This window comes from Halichoerus grypus, chromosome 3 (genome assembly GCF_964656455.1).
Source record: "Halichoerus grypus chromosome 3, mHalGry1.hap1.1, whole genome shotgun sequence".
Classification (NCBI taxonomy): domain Eukaryota; kingdom Metazoa; phylum Chordata; class Mammalia; order Carnivora; family Phocidae; genus Halichoerus; species Halichoerus grypus.
The window spans coordinates 13,615,115-13,634,152 of record NC_135714.1 but is presented as its reverse complement, the minus strand read 5'-3'; the positions used below and the strand labels follow the sequence as shown (position 1 = coordinate 13,634,152).

The window sequence follows — 19,038 nt, the reverse complement described above, 5'->3', positions numbered from 1 at the left end:
GCAATATTGATCCTGCTTTAAAATTTTTTTCATTTGTCTTTGTGCAACATATTACCCAATCACCTGAATATAATTGGGAATTTTTATCTTCATAGAATAAAAATAGAACATGCTTGTATAGTTACTTACAGCAGACCTTTGTCATTCTCTCATTTTCTTTCAAAAGACATCCTAAGCCGTAATATGTGCCAGACATTTTGGGGAACAGAGTTAAGTAAAAAGAATGTGTAGAAGCCAGAGAAATGTTCTTCAGAGGAGTATTGACCTGAAGCCATACCATATGATGTTATTACCACAATTCAGTGTGTATTTGAAACTAGAGATGTTTACTAACTCATTTTGAAAATCACTCCTACAGAATGGCATAAATGGGATGTTGATATTTTGGTTTTTGCTTTTTTCATTTAGAGTTCTGCCTTTAGTACATCCATGTTGCGACGTATACGTCTAGTGTGCTTTTACCACATTTTGCTTATCCACTCCTTCAGTGACGGAAACCTACAATACTTCTAATTCCTTACCATCAAAGATGAAGCTTCAGAGTACATGTTGGTCTTATGGAGAACTTCTTTACTATATATATACACAAGAGTAGAATTGCTGGATCATGAGATGTGCAAATAGTTTGGCCAAATGGTACAGCCAGATTTCTCTTCCCCAGACTATAATATCACCAGCAGTACTGGTTCCTACAGGTCTTGTTCCTTTGTCTCCTCACTAACACTTGGCATTGTCTCCAGCTTTCTAATTTTTACCAAATAGAATAATGTGATAACTCTTTACTCATCATATGGCTAATGGCCGGTTGATTTTCTCTTCTGTAAATTGAATATTTTTGTCCTTTGCCCTTTCTTTATTGAGGTTGCTATCTTTTTGTTGTGGATTTGTAGTTAACTTAGTTCTTGATATCTTTAGTTCAATCCAGAAATAATTTTGATGTGATTGAATTCATCATTTTTTGGTCTTGTGCTTTATGGTTTTTTGATTTAAAAGTCTCCTGGGGGGTGTCTGGGTGGCTCAGTCAGTTGGGCCGCCTACTCTTGATTTCGGCTCAGGTCATGATCTCGGGGTGATGAGATCAAGCCACACGTGGGGCTCTTTGCTCAATGTGGAGTCTGCTTGTCCCTCGCCCTCTGCTCCTCCTGCCCTCCGCACACTCATGCTCTCTCTTTCTCTCTCTCCGTCTCTATCTCTAAAATAAGTAAAATCTTAAAATAATAAAAATAAAAGTCTCCCTGGCCCCACGTCACAATGATACTCTATATTCATGTATTATATTCCTTTAACTTCATAGTTTACCAGTCACTTCGGTCTTTCATCCAACGTGAGTTCTCCTTTGTATGTAGCATTATATATATATAAATTATATATATATATAAACACTAAACATTGGTCTTTATTCATGTAATGAGCCAGCTTTACCAATACTATGTACTAAATACTTTCATTACCCCTTGATTTATTTGCAAACTTTATTTTGTACTACATTCCAAAACTTTATATGGCTGTATTTCTGAGTTTTGTTCTGTTCGATTGGACTATTTGTTCCAATACACTAACTCTACCCTCTTTTAATTTCTGTGACTTTTGTAGTATGTGTTAATATCTTGTAGGCCAAGAACCCCTTTCACTCTTCTGTTTAAATCATTGGTTTGGCTGCATGTGCAATTTTATTCTTTTCATATTGGGATTGTATAAATCAATTTGGAGAAACTTTTTATAATATTCATTTGTTCCATCCAAGATTTTTAAATCATCTTTATGTCCTTTATTAGAATTTTACATTTTTCATAGAGGTCTTATATATTATTAAGTAGTTCCTAGATCCTTGAGAAGTTTGGGGTTTTTTTTTTTTTTTCTCACTGTGGTGAAGGGTATATGTGTAATACATTTTTTTAGTTAGTACTGCTTGTGTAGAAGTTAAAAGTTCCTGGGTTCAAATCCACATCCTGTCACTTAGTAGAGGTATGGCCTTGGGCAGGTAGCTTAAACCTCATGTTTAAAATGAGGTACTTAAAAAAGTACCTGTCTTGTAGGGTTGTTAGGAGAATTTTAAATGAGTTAACATTTGCAATTCCTAGAATAGTGAGTGGTATATACTAAATAATAATGTATATCCATAGATTATTCTTAAATCCAGGAACTTCGTTGAGCTCTTTTATTAGCTCTAATTGTTTATATGTTAGTTTTTTTTAATTAGATGACCATATCTCTTTTTTTTTTTTTTTAAAGATTTTTTATTTATTTGACAGAGAGAGAATGAGAGAGAGAGCACATGAGAGGGGGGAGGGTCAGAGGGAGAAGCAGGCTTCCTGTGGAGCAGGGAGCCCAATGCGGGACTCGATCCAGGGACTCCAGGATCATGACCTGAGCCGAAGGCAGTTGCTTAACCAACTGAGCCACCCAGGTACCCAAGATGACCATATCTCTTTTCTTCCAGTTCTGACACCTGTCATTTATTCTTTTTTTATTTTATTCTTATTTTTGTAACATTGATTAGGACTTTTGGTACTGATCACACAATATCAGGCATCATGGTTATCCTTATCTGATTTTACTTTTAGAGGGAATATACCTAAAATTTCTCATTCAGGTTATATTTGCTGAAAGTTTTTGATGATAACCTTTACCAAGTTAAGAGGGTAACTTTTCTTCCTAGATTGGTAAGAGTATTTTGTTTTGTTTTTGAAGGAACTAAGAAAGGTTAAATATACACAGTTGATAAAATAATCGTTTGTTTGGGTTTTTTTTTGCCTTTATTTTCTTACTAATAATTAATATATGGTGACATATATTTATAAATTTTTTGAAGTTGAGGTATTCTTCCTTTCCCTGGGATAAGTTCTATGTGATAGCATATTCTTTTTTTTCTTTAATCTATTAGATTTTGTTAGGTAATATTTGGAATTTTTGCAAGTGAAATGAGTCTGTACTTTTTTTATTTGGTTCATCTTTAGGTTTGGAATTAATATTCCATTATCCTTATAAAAGGAGTTTGTCAGTTTATATGCTTTTTTCTTTTTTCAGAAACAAATAGGTGTTAATTTCCTTGGAATTTTAGTGGAACTCACTTATAAAACCGTATAGGCCTGGTGCTTTTAAAAGGAGGTTGGTACCTTTTCATTTTCTTTAACACTTACTGGTTTGTTCTATTCAAGTTATCTACTTCTTCCTATGTGAGTTTTAGTATTTTCTTCCAGAATTCAGCCATTTCACCTAGATTTTCACATTTAGTATATATTTGTTATTTTTTTTTTAAGACTTATTTATTTACTTATTTATTTGTCAGAGAGAGAGCACAAGCAGGGGAGAGCGGCAGGCAGAGGGAGAAGCAGGCTCCCCACCGAGCAAGGAGCCCAATGCGGGACTTGATCCCAGAAGCCTGGGATCATGACCTAAGCCAAAGGCAGACGCTTAACCAACTTAGCCACCCAGACGTCCTCTGTTTTTTTATTTTTAATCTCTTTTTGTGTTCTTAAGTCTCTCAGTACGTTTCACTAGTTCATTTTTCTTATTCATATTTTCACAAAAACCATCTTTTAGTTTTGTCAGTCTTTTCTATTCTCATATGCTATTTCATTTCTGCCTTTCCTTCCTGCTTATTTTGCTGTTGCTCTTTTCCATTATTTTGAATTGAATGCTTAACTTGTAGATATTTAAACTTCCTCATTTCCTCATCAGTGTATTCAAAGCTATAATTTTCTTTCAGGTATGTGTTTCCCATGTCCCACAAATTTTGCTTTGTATGGTTTATATTATTCGGTTTTAGTATTTAATATCCTTTATAATTTCCATTTTAACCCATGAGTTATTTAGCTTCCCAACATAGGATTACTTTTAACTATCTTTTAATATTTACCTTTATTGCATTTTGGTCAGAGAATTTAGTCTGAACGAAATAGACCCTTTAGAACTGGTTATACTTTATAACCTAATACATGATCTATTTTCATGTGTGTATATGTGCACTCTCAAACATCTATTCAGTTTGGTATAGAGTTCTGACTACTGATATAATACCTAAAGTGTATTAATATTTTGATTGTTTTCAGGCTTCTTATATCTCCTGCTTACATAGTTCTGTCCATTGTTACTTGAGAAATTTTGAGGATGTGCTTTCAGGATCATAAACATTTATGATGAGTACTATATAATTTTATTCCGTTCCTTTTACTGATATTATTGTCCATCTTTGTCCCTTATATGTTTTGACTTGAAATCTTTTTTGTTGGGTATTAAGATTGCTATCTCAGCTTTATTTTGGTCCACAGTTGCCTGATACATCTTTTTTCGTTCTTTTATTTTTTTGCCTTTCTGTGTCTTTTTGCTTTGAAGTATCTTCTGTTAGTTGCATATTATTGAATCTTGTTTTGTTTTTTTAATCCAATCAGAGTGTCTGTCTTTTAACTGTGAGTTTAAACTGTTTATATTCATTGTAATTTCTACTATATTAAGAATTACACCTGGAAGAAAAAAAAAATTTACACCTGCCATCTTCTCTCATATCTATAGAGTATGGTTATATGACCACAACCTTTGGGTCCCAACAAGAGTCGTACGCAGCTCTATAACCAGGACAGGTCCCCTAAAACTAATCCCAATAAGCACATCTAAAGGGAAAAAAGTACCTTTTACAGCTCTCTATTGAGTTTGGGGCATAAGGGAACTGCTCTTGCAGAAGTAATTTTCTGGGCTAGAACAGTGTACTAAAAAATAAACTGACCCAGATATGTACCAATAAATGATTAGAATGACACCAGGCTCTCCTTCCCAGGAGTCATTCCCAGTAGAAAAATCTGCCTAAGACTATGAGCTAGAGATGGAAAAGCCCAGTAAGTGTTCATGTTCAGCATCTGTGTTCTTAGATACTATATAAAGTTAGAGGGACAATAATGTTACCCATTGCTTTCAAGCTTTAATATCATTTCTCTAGTCTTCTCATTCACAGGTTAAAGCTACCTTTCCAGATAGTTCAACAACTAAGTCACCAGTTTCCAAGGGCATTTGCACCACCTATGGAAAACGTCGGATCCGTGTACACCAGATGTCCCTGACAACTTATCCCACCATCTCCCTGAACAAAATTTGCACCAACAGCAGACAAGAAAGGCAACCATTGTTTCTTTTATTACCAAGTAGATATAACATCCCTGCCAACAAAACAATACACAAAGTGTCTCTTCACAGTATCACGACCAGTTGAGAACACGCTAAGAAAATCAGCTTGCCTAGATGAGGACCCCTTCTCTTCTTGGGTAGCCAGGATTTGAAGGAGAGACTCTGACCTGTACCACTGGTAAGTGACTTAACACTTTTACACACTGAACTGGTCCTGAGAACTGAGATGTCTTCTTTGTAAGTGAAGAATATACAACATAATCTTGAAGAACTGCACAGTGATATGAGCCAGAGGCATACTGTGTGTGTGTGTGTAATGGACTGACAAATTAATCTTGTTGAAGGATTTTTCATCTTTTGTTTCTATTTGCTAGTTTTAGTCAGTATTTTGCTGGCTTAGATTGTTACCTTTTTCTGGTTTCTGCTTCTAATCTAATGGGTCCCAGAAATCCCTCTCCTGACCCTTTATCAGAATCAGAAAGTGAGGAAGAAGAAAATGCTAACTACCTAAATGAGAGTTCTGGTCAAGAGTGGGATTCCTCTGAAGAAGAAGACCCTGTGGTGCCCAACCTCACACCTCTTGAGAGTCTTGCCTGGCAGGTTAAGTGCCTTTTAAAATACTCTACAACTTGGAAACCTTTAAATCCTAATTCCTGGTTATATCACGCTAAACTCTTGGATCCAAGCACACCAGTCCATATACTTCGGGAGATAGGTCTAAGACTCTCCCATTGCTCCCATTGTGTACCCAAACTGGAACCAATTCCCGAATGGCCTCCTCTGGCTTCTTGTGGAGTCCCACCTTTTCAAAGGCCCCTTACAAATGCCAGTCGGCTTTCTAGAGATCATGCCACTCTAAACGGAGCACTGCAGTTTGCCACCAAACAGTTAAGCCGGACATTGAGTAGAGCCACTCCCATACCTGAATACCTAAAACAGATCCCTAATTCATGTGTTTCTGGTTGTTGCTGTGGCTGGTTAACTAAAACAGTTAAGGAAACAACCCGCACTGAACCCATCAACACTACTTACTCGTACACTGACTTCCAGAAGGCAGTTAACAAACTCCTAACTGCATCACTCTAAAGACCCACCATTTGTTCTGCTATCTCTCATATTGCTAACTGAGAAGGAAGTACAAAGTCACACATGCCATAGTTGAGAAGCAAATGCCTTCTCAACCAAACCATACCCTGTCCTAACAAGCCCTTAAGTACTACCAAGTACAGTGGTACCATAACTCAGCTACAAAAAATGCATGGTGATCATGCCCTTTGACAGACCCTGTGGATAAAATGAAAGCTTGAGTAGAAAATTAGACAAAAGGGACCATATTACAAAAGTTTAGTTGACTGTTGTCCACACTCAGTTCTCCCTCTCCGCCCAATTTATTCTGCCTTTCTGAATGGACTCTTAACCAGATATCTCATTGTGAACGGGAAGGAAGAAGTAGTAGGTCCCTACCCCTTTTGTTACCTAATCTTCAGAATAGCCACTGGGGAGGAGGGAACTTAGCTATTCCCAATAACACCTCTCTGAGCATACTCTTTTCTAACAATTTCTATGAGATAGTTGCATTAATTGGAATTCCTTAGACAAAAGAAAATGGTGGGGCTATGAATTTATCTCCCAGCTTTTATACAGATAGGCCTATATATGGCACCCTTTAGGGTTCCTATTTTGGAGGGGAGGGAGTGAAGTTTCAAACCAAGGCTGCACTGCTTCAGGCCTCTTACAGTACCTGCAGTTACAGTATAAACCTTTATACATTAAGCTCCCACCAGGCTGTCTCTAGCTACATTGGCCTAAAAATTGTAACCAGGGGTTAAACAGACACCTGTTCTGCAGGGAATAGGTTTCCTGCATCTGGGCATTCAGACTTTGGTCAAGAGCAGATCACATTTTAAAAGACCAATGGGAAAGGATTAAAAGCATTTATGCTTTCAATATTAACTGCTAATGAATTAAAATATTTCATCTGCATAATGTTCTCAGCAGTACTTTATGCAGTGTTTACATCCATTGCAAACTTTTCAGGAACTCTTCTAACTTTAAAGAACTTAGCACTACAGAAAATCTCAGCCTAATACAATCAGAAGTTGGAGTTTTTAGCAGCATTGTTTTTCTACATAGATTAGCTTTAGATTTTCTTCTAGCTCAACAAGTAAGAGTATGTACCCTTATAAATGAATCTTGCTGCATTTATTTAAATGAGTCAAAACATAGAAATCATACATAAAAGAAGATTCATGGGACCAATAAATCTTTTCACACACCTACAATAGAGTGAAACCTGTGTGTGTGATCTTGGTTGACTGGGCATCTAAAAGGAATCAGAAAATAGATTGTTAAAGATCCTATATCCTTTCATTTTACTTTTACTTTTTTCCTATTCTCCATAATTAAGTGCTGTATATGATGTGGCATCAAAAAAATGGAAGCATTAATGGAATCACAAATTCTATACATGTATAGCAACTTTAAGGAGAGAGGAGAATGTTTATAATCCAATGAGAATTTCTGCTGAGCCTTAGTTGTCATGTCTTAAGGAAAAAAGAGGGACCTGTAGTAGGTAGGAAAGATATTTGTGAATGGAAAATTACTGAACTGAAAACATACCATACTGTTAGTGTAATTGAATGTATCAGAAACTGTTCCTATGTAGAGATGTTCTGTGAAATTGGGTTTTTTAAATGTTATAAAAACCTGTTTCCCTTTTTTTTTTTTTTTTCCTTAAGGGGAAGGTGGGAAGAGGTAGGGAGGTCTGAAAATTAAAATATATTGATGTTTATGTAACCATAATATGTTCCTTTTTCTCTGTGTGTGTATATAAAAGTGCCTTGCTCCTGAAGCATTTTTGCTATTCACTCCGAAAGGAAGCCTTTCCCCAGCTCTGCAGCTGAATAAACCAACAGCTTTGTACGTGCTGAAGAGTATGGTCATTTGTTCTCAACAAATGAAGTAGATCCTGCTTTGCTTAAGGCATATTCAACATTCACTAAATGCTAAATAGAGTCAACTGATCAGATAGATGATAGATACATACATACATACAATATAGTGTCTCTGATAGGAGGTGACTTGGGAGCTCTAGATAATGAAACGTACTTGTAAAAGAAAATGTCAGATATTCAGTCAAGACCCGGATTTGAACCCATTTGTTTGTATATGTTAGGTAATTACGGGTTACACAAAATGAGAGATAACTGGAAAAGCCTTAAGCCTTTACTTCTTTTTGTGTGCCATGGACGTGGGGTTAGGGGTGGATTTACCACTTGCACACTCTCCCTCCAAGGGATTAGGAGAAATGACAAATTTACTGTGTTTTCATAGAAATATTTATCTAAGGAAACAGGATTTCTAAACCAAGAGACATTAATGTTATAAAGGTACTGTTCTCTTGCAATGCAGATAGGCAGCCTTTTTTTGTTAAAGCGGTCCAGATACTTTGAGCACAGAAGACCATAATCATGTCTTTTAAACCCATCAGCTTTCCTAAGAGAAGGAAAAAATTGATACATGTCTGATGAGGGACAGATTTAAGTCGCCTTTCGGGGATTATCCTGCTGGGGCTCCTATCACAAGTATCCATTTAAAAAAATTTCTCTATGATGAATATAATGTTCTGTTATTAGAGTAGATTATTAAAGCTGTTAGGGAATTTAGAAATCACTTGGGTTATTTTCTTACTGATACATAAATTCTCTCTTCTGTCTCTAATAAATTATTTTCTACTTTTGGCTTCCATATTAGAGAATTTAATGCCTTTTGGAGCAGCCCATTACTTTTAAATGTCTCTTGTTAGAAATTTAGTCATTCATCTAATAATAGTATGGAGTGCTTACTATAATCCAGACCCTGGGAGTGCAAAATTAAATAAGATACTATACATAAGAAATCAGTTTTAAAATATATTGAACCAGGGCGCCTGAGTGGCTGAGTCGGTTAAGCATCTGACTTCAGCTCAGGTCATGATCTGAGAGTCCTGGGATCAAGCCTGAGCCCTGCATCTGGCTCCCTGCTCAGTGGGGAGTCTGCTTGTCCCTCTCCCTCTGCACTTCCCCCCTGCTTTGCTCTCTCTGTCTCTCAAATAAAATCTTTTTTAAAATAATAAAAATAATAATATATATTGAACCAATGTAAACTACCCCAAAGCTTTTGGCCATTGATGCTGTTTTTGCTCTCTAGGGTCACATTAAACTAGCCTAATCCTTATACAGACCCTTAGATATTTGTAAATGTGTGGCCATCCAAGTGTAGTGGAAAGTTACATGGAGGGCACACTCCAACAATGAAACCCCAAAAGGGGTAGTCACCTAAGGGAATAGATAAAGAGGCCTTTTATACCCAGATTTAAGTTGTATTTGATAAGTTCACGAGGCAATGGCGCATAAAGATCAGGGCCAGGAGGGTTTTGCTCATATGACTGGGGTACATAGAAAAGCCCAGAAAGTTTGGGTAACTTGTCAGACTTCATGATACAAGTCTATGCAAGCTCCTGGCATATGAGCCCACCAGTGAGCAATATCCACTGGACTGAGGGAAATTGAGGGAGCTGTATTAGCTGACACCAACCACCAGTATTTCTCCTGTGTCGACTTGCTGTTACCAAAAAGAAAATCTCTGGTGTATCTTTGCCAATTTTAAACAAAGTTTAGTTAACAGTTACATGTTTGAGTCCAATCACTGTATACAGTCCTCTACATCCTTCCTTTCAATTGGTGGCATCAGTGGGATTATATAACAGTTTTGGATGTGAGACCAAGAAAATGGAAAGGATGAAGGTAACACAATGACCTGACACTTGCTGGCTACCCAACTCCTGTTGGCTGTGAGAACTATGGCCAGCTCCTCAGTGAGATGTGGGAAAGGAATGCCTGATTTTAAAAATAATTTAATATAGCAAGCAGAGGGTCCCAGAATTGTTGCTTCCAAACAGCATGGAATCCGTTTAAAATGCTAGTGACAATTTAGGGTTGGATCATAAAACAAGTTGACTGGAGTTTGGGCAATTTATTTGGGAAGACATAGATGACCCTGACACACAATGTGAAAATTCCTGGGATCATTTGGGAATTGATGCCCTGTTCCCCTGGAGTAGAACATGATCTGTAATCATCTAGGAGACTCAGGATCCTGGTCAGCCTGACTAGATTAAAACTAAGTTCCTAGTATACACAGAAACCAAGTTGGTGTGGTATCAAATTAGATTTCAGCAGAAACCAGATAAAATTGTCAGAATCAGTGTTGCAGCTTGTAAATTCAGGAGCTCATTGTTACTTCAGGGAAAATTACATTTGGGTTAACCGCCAAAGTTATGCTTATTTAATGCTAACATTCCATCCCTGGTGTCAAGTGTGGGACCTGACACCCCAGTGTATCAACTGATGTTTTACAATGTGTTCATTAGGCAATAGTCTGGAAGGGACAACTTCCTTTGGGAGGCACCCAAACATTTGGAACAGTCCAAGGGTATGGCCAGTTTTTATGAAAGACCCTAGATTGGCTTTGTGATTGCACCCTGAACAACCAGAAAGACCCTGGGGTCATGACCTGAGCCGTAGGTAGACGCTTAACGACTGAGCCACCCAGGTGCCCCTAAGCAGTTAATTTCTCACTTTGCTTTATCACGAAGGAAAAGATTAAGCATTACTTTAAAAAAAAAATACTTGATATTTTGGGCAACCATTCTGCATTGCAGAAAAGATCCACACATTGGAACATTTCCAGAACCCCCCAAAGACTCAAGGATTTGAAGCAGGTTACTTATCCCTCTTTCTAGCCAAAGATGGGAGGCTTATTCTCTGGACAAATCAAACCGAACAGATTAGAACTGGGACTTGGGGGAGAGTAGTGGTGGCAGTGAGGTGTTATACTGAAAACAAGAGATGGAGAGAATGTCAGTATTCTGAACATGAGCCTTCAGTCCCCTTCTCCACCTGGCTACAGAATCTGGCACTGAGTTTAAATACCCAGCCCTGCCCACCCCACCCAGAGAGATGAACAAGTATAAAAACAACTTGCCACTTGATTATTGGTTGCAATGAAACCCATAGCCCACAAGCCTTGCCCACTTGTACATGTCTTCCAGTCTCTGATAATCATGACACACTGATAGCCAAGGATCAATAGACATTTGAGAATAACTTCAACAATGAAACATGAAGACCAAAACAAAAGAACCAAAACAAATAAATGAACAAAAACCTGGAAATAATGCAAGGCACATAAAATACTCTCAGAAACAGGAGAATATACTGCATCCATGAAGTAAGAACAGGATGCTAGAAAAAATGAACAATCAGATAATAAAAATATTGGAAAAATAGAGCTTGAATTAAACATTCAGTAGTTGTGTTAGAAGATAAGTTGAAGAAATTTCAATAAGTAGAACAGAAAGAGATGGGGAATAGGAAAGAACAGAAAAGAAAATTAGAAGATCAGAATGGGATACAACATCTGATTAGTAAGAGCTCCAAAATGAGAACAGAGAAAGGAGGTGAAAAGAGATAACAAAGAACATTTCCCCAAAATGTAGGACCTGAGTCACATAAATTGAAAGGATCCACTGAGTGCCCAGCACAATGAATTAAAACACAGAAAAGCATAACATGGTATTTCAGGATGACAGGATTAAAGAAGGTCCTAAAAGTTTCCAAAGGGGACGAAACAAGAGTTACATAAAATATTTTCATGGGGCACCTGTGTGGCTCAGTCGGTTGAGCATCCAACTCTGGATTTTGGTTCAGGTCATGATCTCAGGGTCCTGGGATCAAGCCCCACATTGGGCTCTGCCCTCAGTGGGGAGTCTGCTTAAGGATTCTTTCTCTCCCTCTTCCTCTGCCCCTCCCCCTGCTCTCTCTTTCTCTTTCTTAAATAAATAAATAATCTTTAAAAAAAATTTTCACAATGGTATTTAGATTTCTTTTTTTTTTTTTTTAAGATTTTATTTATTTATTTGAGAGAGAGCACAAGCAGGGGGAGAGGCAGAGGGAGAAGCAGACTCCCCCGCTGAGCAGGGATCCCCATGCAGGGCCCAATCCCTGAACCCTAGGATCATGACCTGAGCTGAAGGCAGCTGCTTAACCAAGTGAGCTACCCAGGCACCCCTGGTATTTAGATTTCTAGGTAGCAACACTGGTTGAAGGAAGACTATGAAAGCAAAGCCTTCAAATATAAGAGGAAAATTTATTTCCAATGTAGAATTCTGTACCCCAACAATCCAATCAAGTATGGGGCTAAAATAAAGTTTAGACTTGCATAGTCTCAAAATTTTATCTTACCATGTACCCTTTCTTAGGAGGCTCCTGGAGAATGTGCTTCACCAAAACAAAGGAGTAAATCTAAATAAGAAGGCTTGGGATCCTGAAAACAAGACCTCACTAAGGAATGCAATGAAGGAAAGTGCTGGGATGGCTACCATGTCAAGTAAGTAGGATGGGGGTTTTGGGAAGTAGGTCTCTAGGAAACTGGGAACAAAGTGAGTACATGGAAAATGCAGAAAGGAGTGAGACAGATGTTGGAATATTGGGGAAAATCAAAAGGATGAGTACATGGGATACTAGGTTAATGTTAAAATGAGGCAATTAGAAGTACACCAAATACACATTTTTGGATTTTGGATGATGGACACATTCTGGAGTGTCACTGTGTCACAAATATAAATCTCAAATTTTATTTCAGTTTTATTTTATTTCATTAGTTATTTTATTACAATTTTAGTAGTCAGATTTCAGAAGTTTGACATTAAAAATATAGTAAAATTGTGGTCGTGTCAGCAATTAGATTGCTTCTTCAGGTTCATACTCCACAATTGCAATAGATGCTCCAGTAAGCCGTGCACTGCAGAAGGCTTTTTCAGAAAGAAGAAAAAAATATATATATATATATATATTTATTATTATTATTATTATAACATTTTTGGAAAAGGAACTTTGTCCATTGCTTAGGCAAATCTCAGAATTTTCTTATTTACAGAAATGATGTGTAGTCTATAGCAGTACTGTCAACAGCACTTTCATTTAAATTTTAGCCTCTGTTGACTCAAAAGCATAAGGAATTACCTACTTTAAAAATATTTTGAAATTTCATACTGTTTTTCATCTTCCATACTGTTTTTGCTATCAAGATATAGTTAAATCCAGTGACAGCTCCATAATATATTCCCAGATAATGCTTTAGGGCTTTTCTCTGAGTTACGATTGAGGATTTTCCCCATAATTTGTTTATATTATTATTATATAATCAAATAAAATTTTATTTAATTGCAAATTATTATGTGTGGTGATATATGTTTTCTCTTTCATCAAATCTGTTGAGTAAACCATGCCAGGTCAATTTGTCTATCTGCCTTTTTTTGTTAAGTAAGGAGTAACATACCTACAGTAAAATATAAAAGTACACTAATCTTAAGTGTACTTTATGATTTTTCACATGTATACACTTGTATTTTTTTTAAAGATTTTATTTATTTGTCAGAGAGAGCACAAGCAGGGGAAGTGTCAGGCAGAGGGAGAAAGGCAGAGGGAGAAGCAGGCTCCCCCTGAGCAGGGAGCCCGATGCAGGACTCGATCCCAGGACCCTGAGCCAAAGGCAGACACTTAACTGCCTGAGCCACCAAGGCACCCCTATTTTCTTTAATTCATCTGTTAACTTCTGTGTATATTTTATAGTGTATGTAAAATATTAGTACACTATAATACTGATTCCTAGGTTAAGAAGTACATTATTGGGAATGCATGCTCAAAAAGTTCCTGCTGACGGATTGCTTGGTCAAAGTTTGGAGATGTCCCTTTTATACTGATTGCCAGGGAGCTCAGAGAGAGTATCTGACTAGAATAGTCAGGTCAGGACTGCCTCAGAAGTGTGATCTGAGCTGAAACTTGACAGCTGACAGGATTGAAATAGGAGAGAGGACAAGAAGGACATTATAAAGCAAGACCTAGAGGGAACTGAGAAGGTTTGTTAGAGCCATTAAAGCAATTTTCAAAGTAGGACCTGGTACCATCCACAACAGCATCACTGAAGTGGTTGTTTAAATGCCTTACTCATACCTCCTAAATCAAAATTTCTGCTATGGGGAGTCTGAAATGCTCATTTTTACCAAGTTCATGGTAATTTCTATGTTAACCAGAATTTAAGAAGTTTTAACTCTGGGGGTGCTTGGCTGGCTCAGTCGATAGAGCGTGGCAACTCTTGATCTCAGGGTCCTGAGTTCAAGCCCCACACTGGGCATAGAGCTTACTTTAAAAAAAAAAAAGTTCTAAATCCATGTAAATACTCTAGACAATACTTGGGTTTGTACTGCAGAGGCAAAGTGATCAATTCCAAATAGGAAATTGAGAAATGGCTACATTGAAATATTCAACCATAGATAGGTCAGCCATATTACCAATACTTAACTCAGTTAAAAACATTTGCATGTCCATTGAGTACTGAGCACCCTACTGCTATGTAATCAAGAGAATTAAAAAGCATCAGTTCCATTCCTTTTTTGAGTGTTGGAGAGTTGTATTGTTTAATTATCTCTGAACTCCAGAAAAAGACCAGAAAGGCAACAGTATTGACGCTGGATTCACTTCCTACCTTTTTCCCTAAGGCAAAGTTGGACGTACTTTGCAAATTGGTTGTTAACCGTTTCAGGTATTGAAAAGACTACTTCTTGGGCCCCTGGGTGGCTCAGTCAGTTAAGCGTCTGCCTTCGGCTCAGGTCATGATCTCAGGGTCCTGGGACTGAGTCCCACATCGGGCTCCCTGCTCAGTGGGGAGCCTGCTTCTCCCTCTGCCCTTCCCCTCTGCTCGTGATCTCTCTCTCTCTCTCAAAATAAATATATAAAACCTTAAAAAAAAAAAAAAAAGACTACTTCTGCCACAAACTGCTCTTAGCTCCTGTACCGAACTCTTCTTTTATCTCTGTGTTTCACACCTTTGTTACCAGTAACACAATTTTAAGGTAGGAAGATGGAAAAAAAATGACTACCAATGCTAGAGTTCCTAGACTCATTTCCCGCAAGCTGTTTCCAGAACCATGTGGAGCTCATGGTGTTCATATTAATATTAATATTGATGAGAAATAGAAGCAGAAGAATGTTCACCTTTAGCCCAGAAGGCTGACCTATAGCCTATATAATTCTGATAAGGATCAAATACTTGCTGATGGCTACATTCTTAAAGGATCTCATGACTGCATGTATAACTGAACGGTAAGCACCAGAGAAATCTCTCAAAAGTTGGTTTACGAGTAAAAATTTGAAGAAGACATTTAAGATTTAATACTCCCTGCACGTCCCCTCCCCCTTGAACACTAAGCATAAAACCACCAGCTTCATACAGCGTAAGTGTAGCTCCTTTGCCCAGGAGTCCTGGCCCCATGCTACTTACTTAAATAAACTTACTAGGTTGCACCATACAATGTCTCAAGAATTCTTTCTTGGCCCTTGCATTGTACACCCCTGCAACAATATGATCCGTCTATAATATTGCCACAAATCATTTTATTCCAAAGTGTCATGTCCTGTGGTGTTATGTTGAGATAACTATAATATCAGTGCAAGTGTTGTCATTTTTCTGACAAGGGGTTTTGTCTTTATTTTACTCCTGTGGAGATGAGATATAAGACCTGATCCCAGGCTACCTGTGGGACTTGCGATCTGATGGGGAGGCCTTTGAAAGAATTCACCCAAGGCAGAATAAAAGAGATAAAAGCTTGGGGCACCTGGGTGGCTCAGTCGTTGGGCGTCTGCCTTCAGCTCGGGTCATGATCCGGGGGTCCTGGGATCGAGCCCCACATCTGGCTCCCTGCTCCGCGGGAAGCCTGCTTCTCCCTGTCCCACTCCCCCTGCTTGTGTTCCCTCTCTCACTGTGTCTCTCTCTGTCAAATAAATAAATAAAATCTTAAAAAAAAAAGAGAGAGATAAAAGCTTATTGAATACACTACAAGGGGGCAGTGAGCAGGACAGCGAAGGATAGGCTGTCTGCCACAAGGCGATGGTGAGGGGCTAGAGTTATATAGGGCAGAGTGAGGAGGTATGGGAACGTATGGAATTTTCCCTTTTTTGGTAACTGTGCCTGGTTGTAATTAGTCAGTTAGGGACTATGGCAGTTTCAAGGTGGGTCACTGAATGAGCCTGTTTGCATTCAGCTTGGTGGTCATTGTGGGCCCTTTTACCTTACTCAGATGTCCATTGCTCAAGCTTGTTGCCTGAAAGCAGCCTCTACACTACCTTTAGTGAAACCCTGGTACTAGTTAATGTGTGTGAGAATTACAATATAGGCAAAGTGCCAATTTAAGCTCTGTGTTCATTTCTTGCATTCTTCCCTCAAAAAGGAGGGGATCTTTGAGAGAGAACTTTAGCTTTTAAAAATATGATATAGGTGCTACCCAAAAATGCAGAGCCTTGAGCACATATTTTACGGACTTACAAACTAGTCTGAAAGATGAGTAGTGTTAAAAAAAAAAAATTCAACCGAGTAATTTGAAGGTCTGATTGGCTTTATTAAGCAATTCATGAGTTAGGCAGAATCCTGAAGTTGTAGTACAAAATGGAAGGTTTTTATAGGAAGGAGCGTGAAGCAAGGAAGTTATCAGCAAAAGAAAGAAAAGATTCTTCCAGGCAAGGTCACTTTCCCTTTGCGGGGGAATGGCAGGGGGTGTCTTCATGCAGATTACCTTATTGGTTCTTAACAGAAAATTCCTGACTGACCAGTTAAGACAGTATTTGTGGGGGAGCTTGAAACCACGATTAATATTAGACATTAAGCCCTGGTTTGGTGACTTGACCTAAGTGACGCCATTTTGGGCCTGTGGTTTTCTTTTTAACAGTAGGAATAAGGCAGAGTAGGGAAAATCGCCTTCTATTTAAAGAGATTAAGTGAAATAAACACTGAAGAATGTGATCTTGGTTTTAGATGAGTAGTAGAAGTATATTAGTAGTAATGACAATCAAGTTACCCATGCTACTTAACTGATAACGAAAGAAAACTCTGACTAAGCAAAGGCTAAAAGATTAGTAAATTTCTACTAAAGAGATCACCTAAGGCAGCACTTGGATTATCAGTGTGGTAAAGATGAATTATTCAATACCTGTTGAGACAACTGCCTAGCCATCTGGAAAAACAGGTCTGTATTCCAACCTCACTCCATATATCAACATAACTCTCAGCTAGATCAAATTTGTAACCATAAAAAAAAAAAAGAAAAAAGAAAAAAACCCCAGAAGTGCTAGGAGAAACTAATAGATGGGAAAAGCTTTTTAAGCATGATGTAAAAACCAGAAAATATAATAGAAAAGATCGATAGATTTGCCTACATAAAAATTGAAAATATTTATAGAGCATGTCAACCAAGAAAAGAATTCACTGAAAATTTGAGCAAACAGACGGTTATCTGGGCAATTAGAATTGCAATTTGGGAGACACAGATTCAGATAGAAACCTGAATTGTGTTCCAAGGAAGACAGAGAGCAGAGTTATATAGGCAAAAGGCTATGAGTGTAGTTCTCATTCAGGTTCTCTATGCAAAGGAGGGATTGGAATTAGGGTAACTGGGATTGGTTGGATTAATCTGAAAATGAGGGATTGAAATTTGCTAAACACATTGACTCTTTGGAAGTGAAGAGTGCAGATGATTCAGGTGTCATGGTGAGGAGGAAGTTAAGTCCAGGCTGAGGGCTTGCAGCTAGCTGAAAAGTTCACAGTTTCTAAGTTGAGGACATGCATAACCTATGGCTTCCCAACCCTATATATATATATATATATATATATATTTTTTTTTTTTTTTTAAATGAGAGAGAGAGTGCACACTTTAGCAGGGGGGAGGGGCAGAGGGAGAGAGAGAGGATCTTAAGCAGGTTCCACACTCAGCATGGAGCCCAACTGGGGGCTCGGTCTCATGACCCTGAGATCATGACCTGAGCTGAAATCAAGAGTAAGATTTGGGGTGCCTGGTTGACTCAGTCAGTTAAGCATCTGCCTTGCTCAGGTCATGATCCCCCTACTCAGCGGGGAGCCTGCTTCTCTCTCTCCCTCTACCTGCTGCTCCCCCCCGCTTGTGTGCACCCTCTCTCTCCCTCTCTCTGTCAAATAAATAAATAAAATCTTAAAAAAAACAAAATAGGATGCTTAAAAGACTGAGCCACCCAGGCAACCCCTCCCAACCCTATTTTAAAAAGAGACTCTCTTAGCTAAGCTTGCTTGCTTTACCTTGGAAATCTCCTTTTCCAAGCATAAGAAAGCCGAAATAAATCACGAACTAGGTGAAATGTTTGCAATATATATATCATAGGCCCAGTGCTAAAAGCCCCTACAAGGAAAGATCTTGTAATCAAGTGTTAAAAAATTATTAAAGACCACTTAGTCTCTCTCCTCTGCCCCTTCCCCATGCATGCGCTCTCTCTCAAATAAATAAATAAATCTTTAAAAAAAAAAAATAGGGGCACCTGGGTGGCTCAGTCATTAAGCGTCTGCCTTCGGCTCGGGTCATGATCCCAGGGTCCTGGGATCGAGCCCCACACTGGGCTCCCTGCTCTGCGGGAAGCCTGGTTCTCCCTCTCCCACTCCCCCTGCTTGTGTTCCCTCTCTCGCTGTCTCTCTGTCAAATAAATAAATAAAATTAAAAAAAAAAAAGAACAAGGAAGAGAAAAATCGAAAATTTCTGATTAGCTGGGGCCACATAGTCAGCCTTGTTTGGAGTGAGGAGGAAGAGGAAATAAGTACAGAGCCCGAACTGGCTTGGCATTTGAGGATTGGCTGACTGGATATACTGTGTTTCTGGTCAGGCAAAGCATTTACAAGGACACAAAAGTTATCTTAAGTTTCAGGTTGCTGATGTGGCATTCTGAACACTCTGTCTTGGGCCTAGAAAGTTATTTCAACACGAAGAAAGCCCGGTGAAAACAATGGAAAAAAAAGTTTAATTCCTAC

The 19,038-nt window shown here is 38.3% G+C and overlaps 1 protein-coding gene across 1 annotated transcript; it reads left to right on the top strand.

Moving 5' to 3' along the window:
- The first annotated feature begins 5,292 nt into the window (after positions 1-5,292).
- DCAF16 (DDB1 and CUL4 associated factor 16) lies at positions 5,293-8,045 on the top strand. Its single transcript, XM_036072095.2, has one exon. The coding sequence runs from the start codon at positions 5,554-5,556 to the stop codon at positions 6,202-6,204; it is 651 nt and encodes a 216-aa protein (XP_035927988.1). The 5' UTR covers positions 5,293-5,553; the 3' UTR covers positions 6,205-8,045.
- Positions 8,046-19,038: the final 10,993 nt, after the last annotated feature.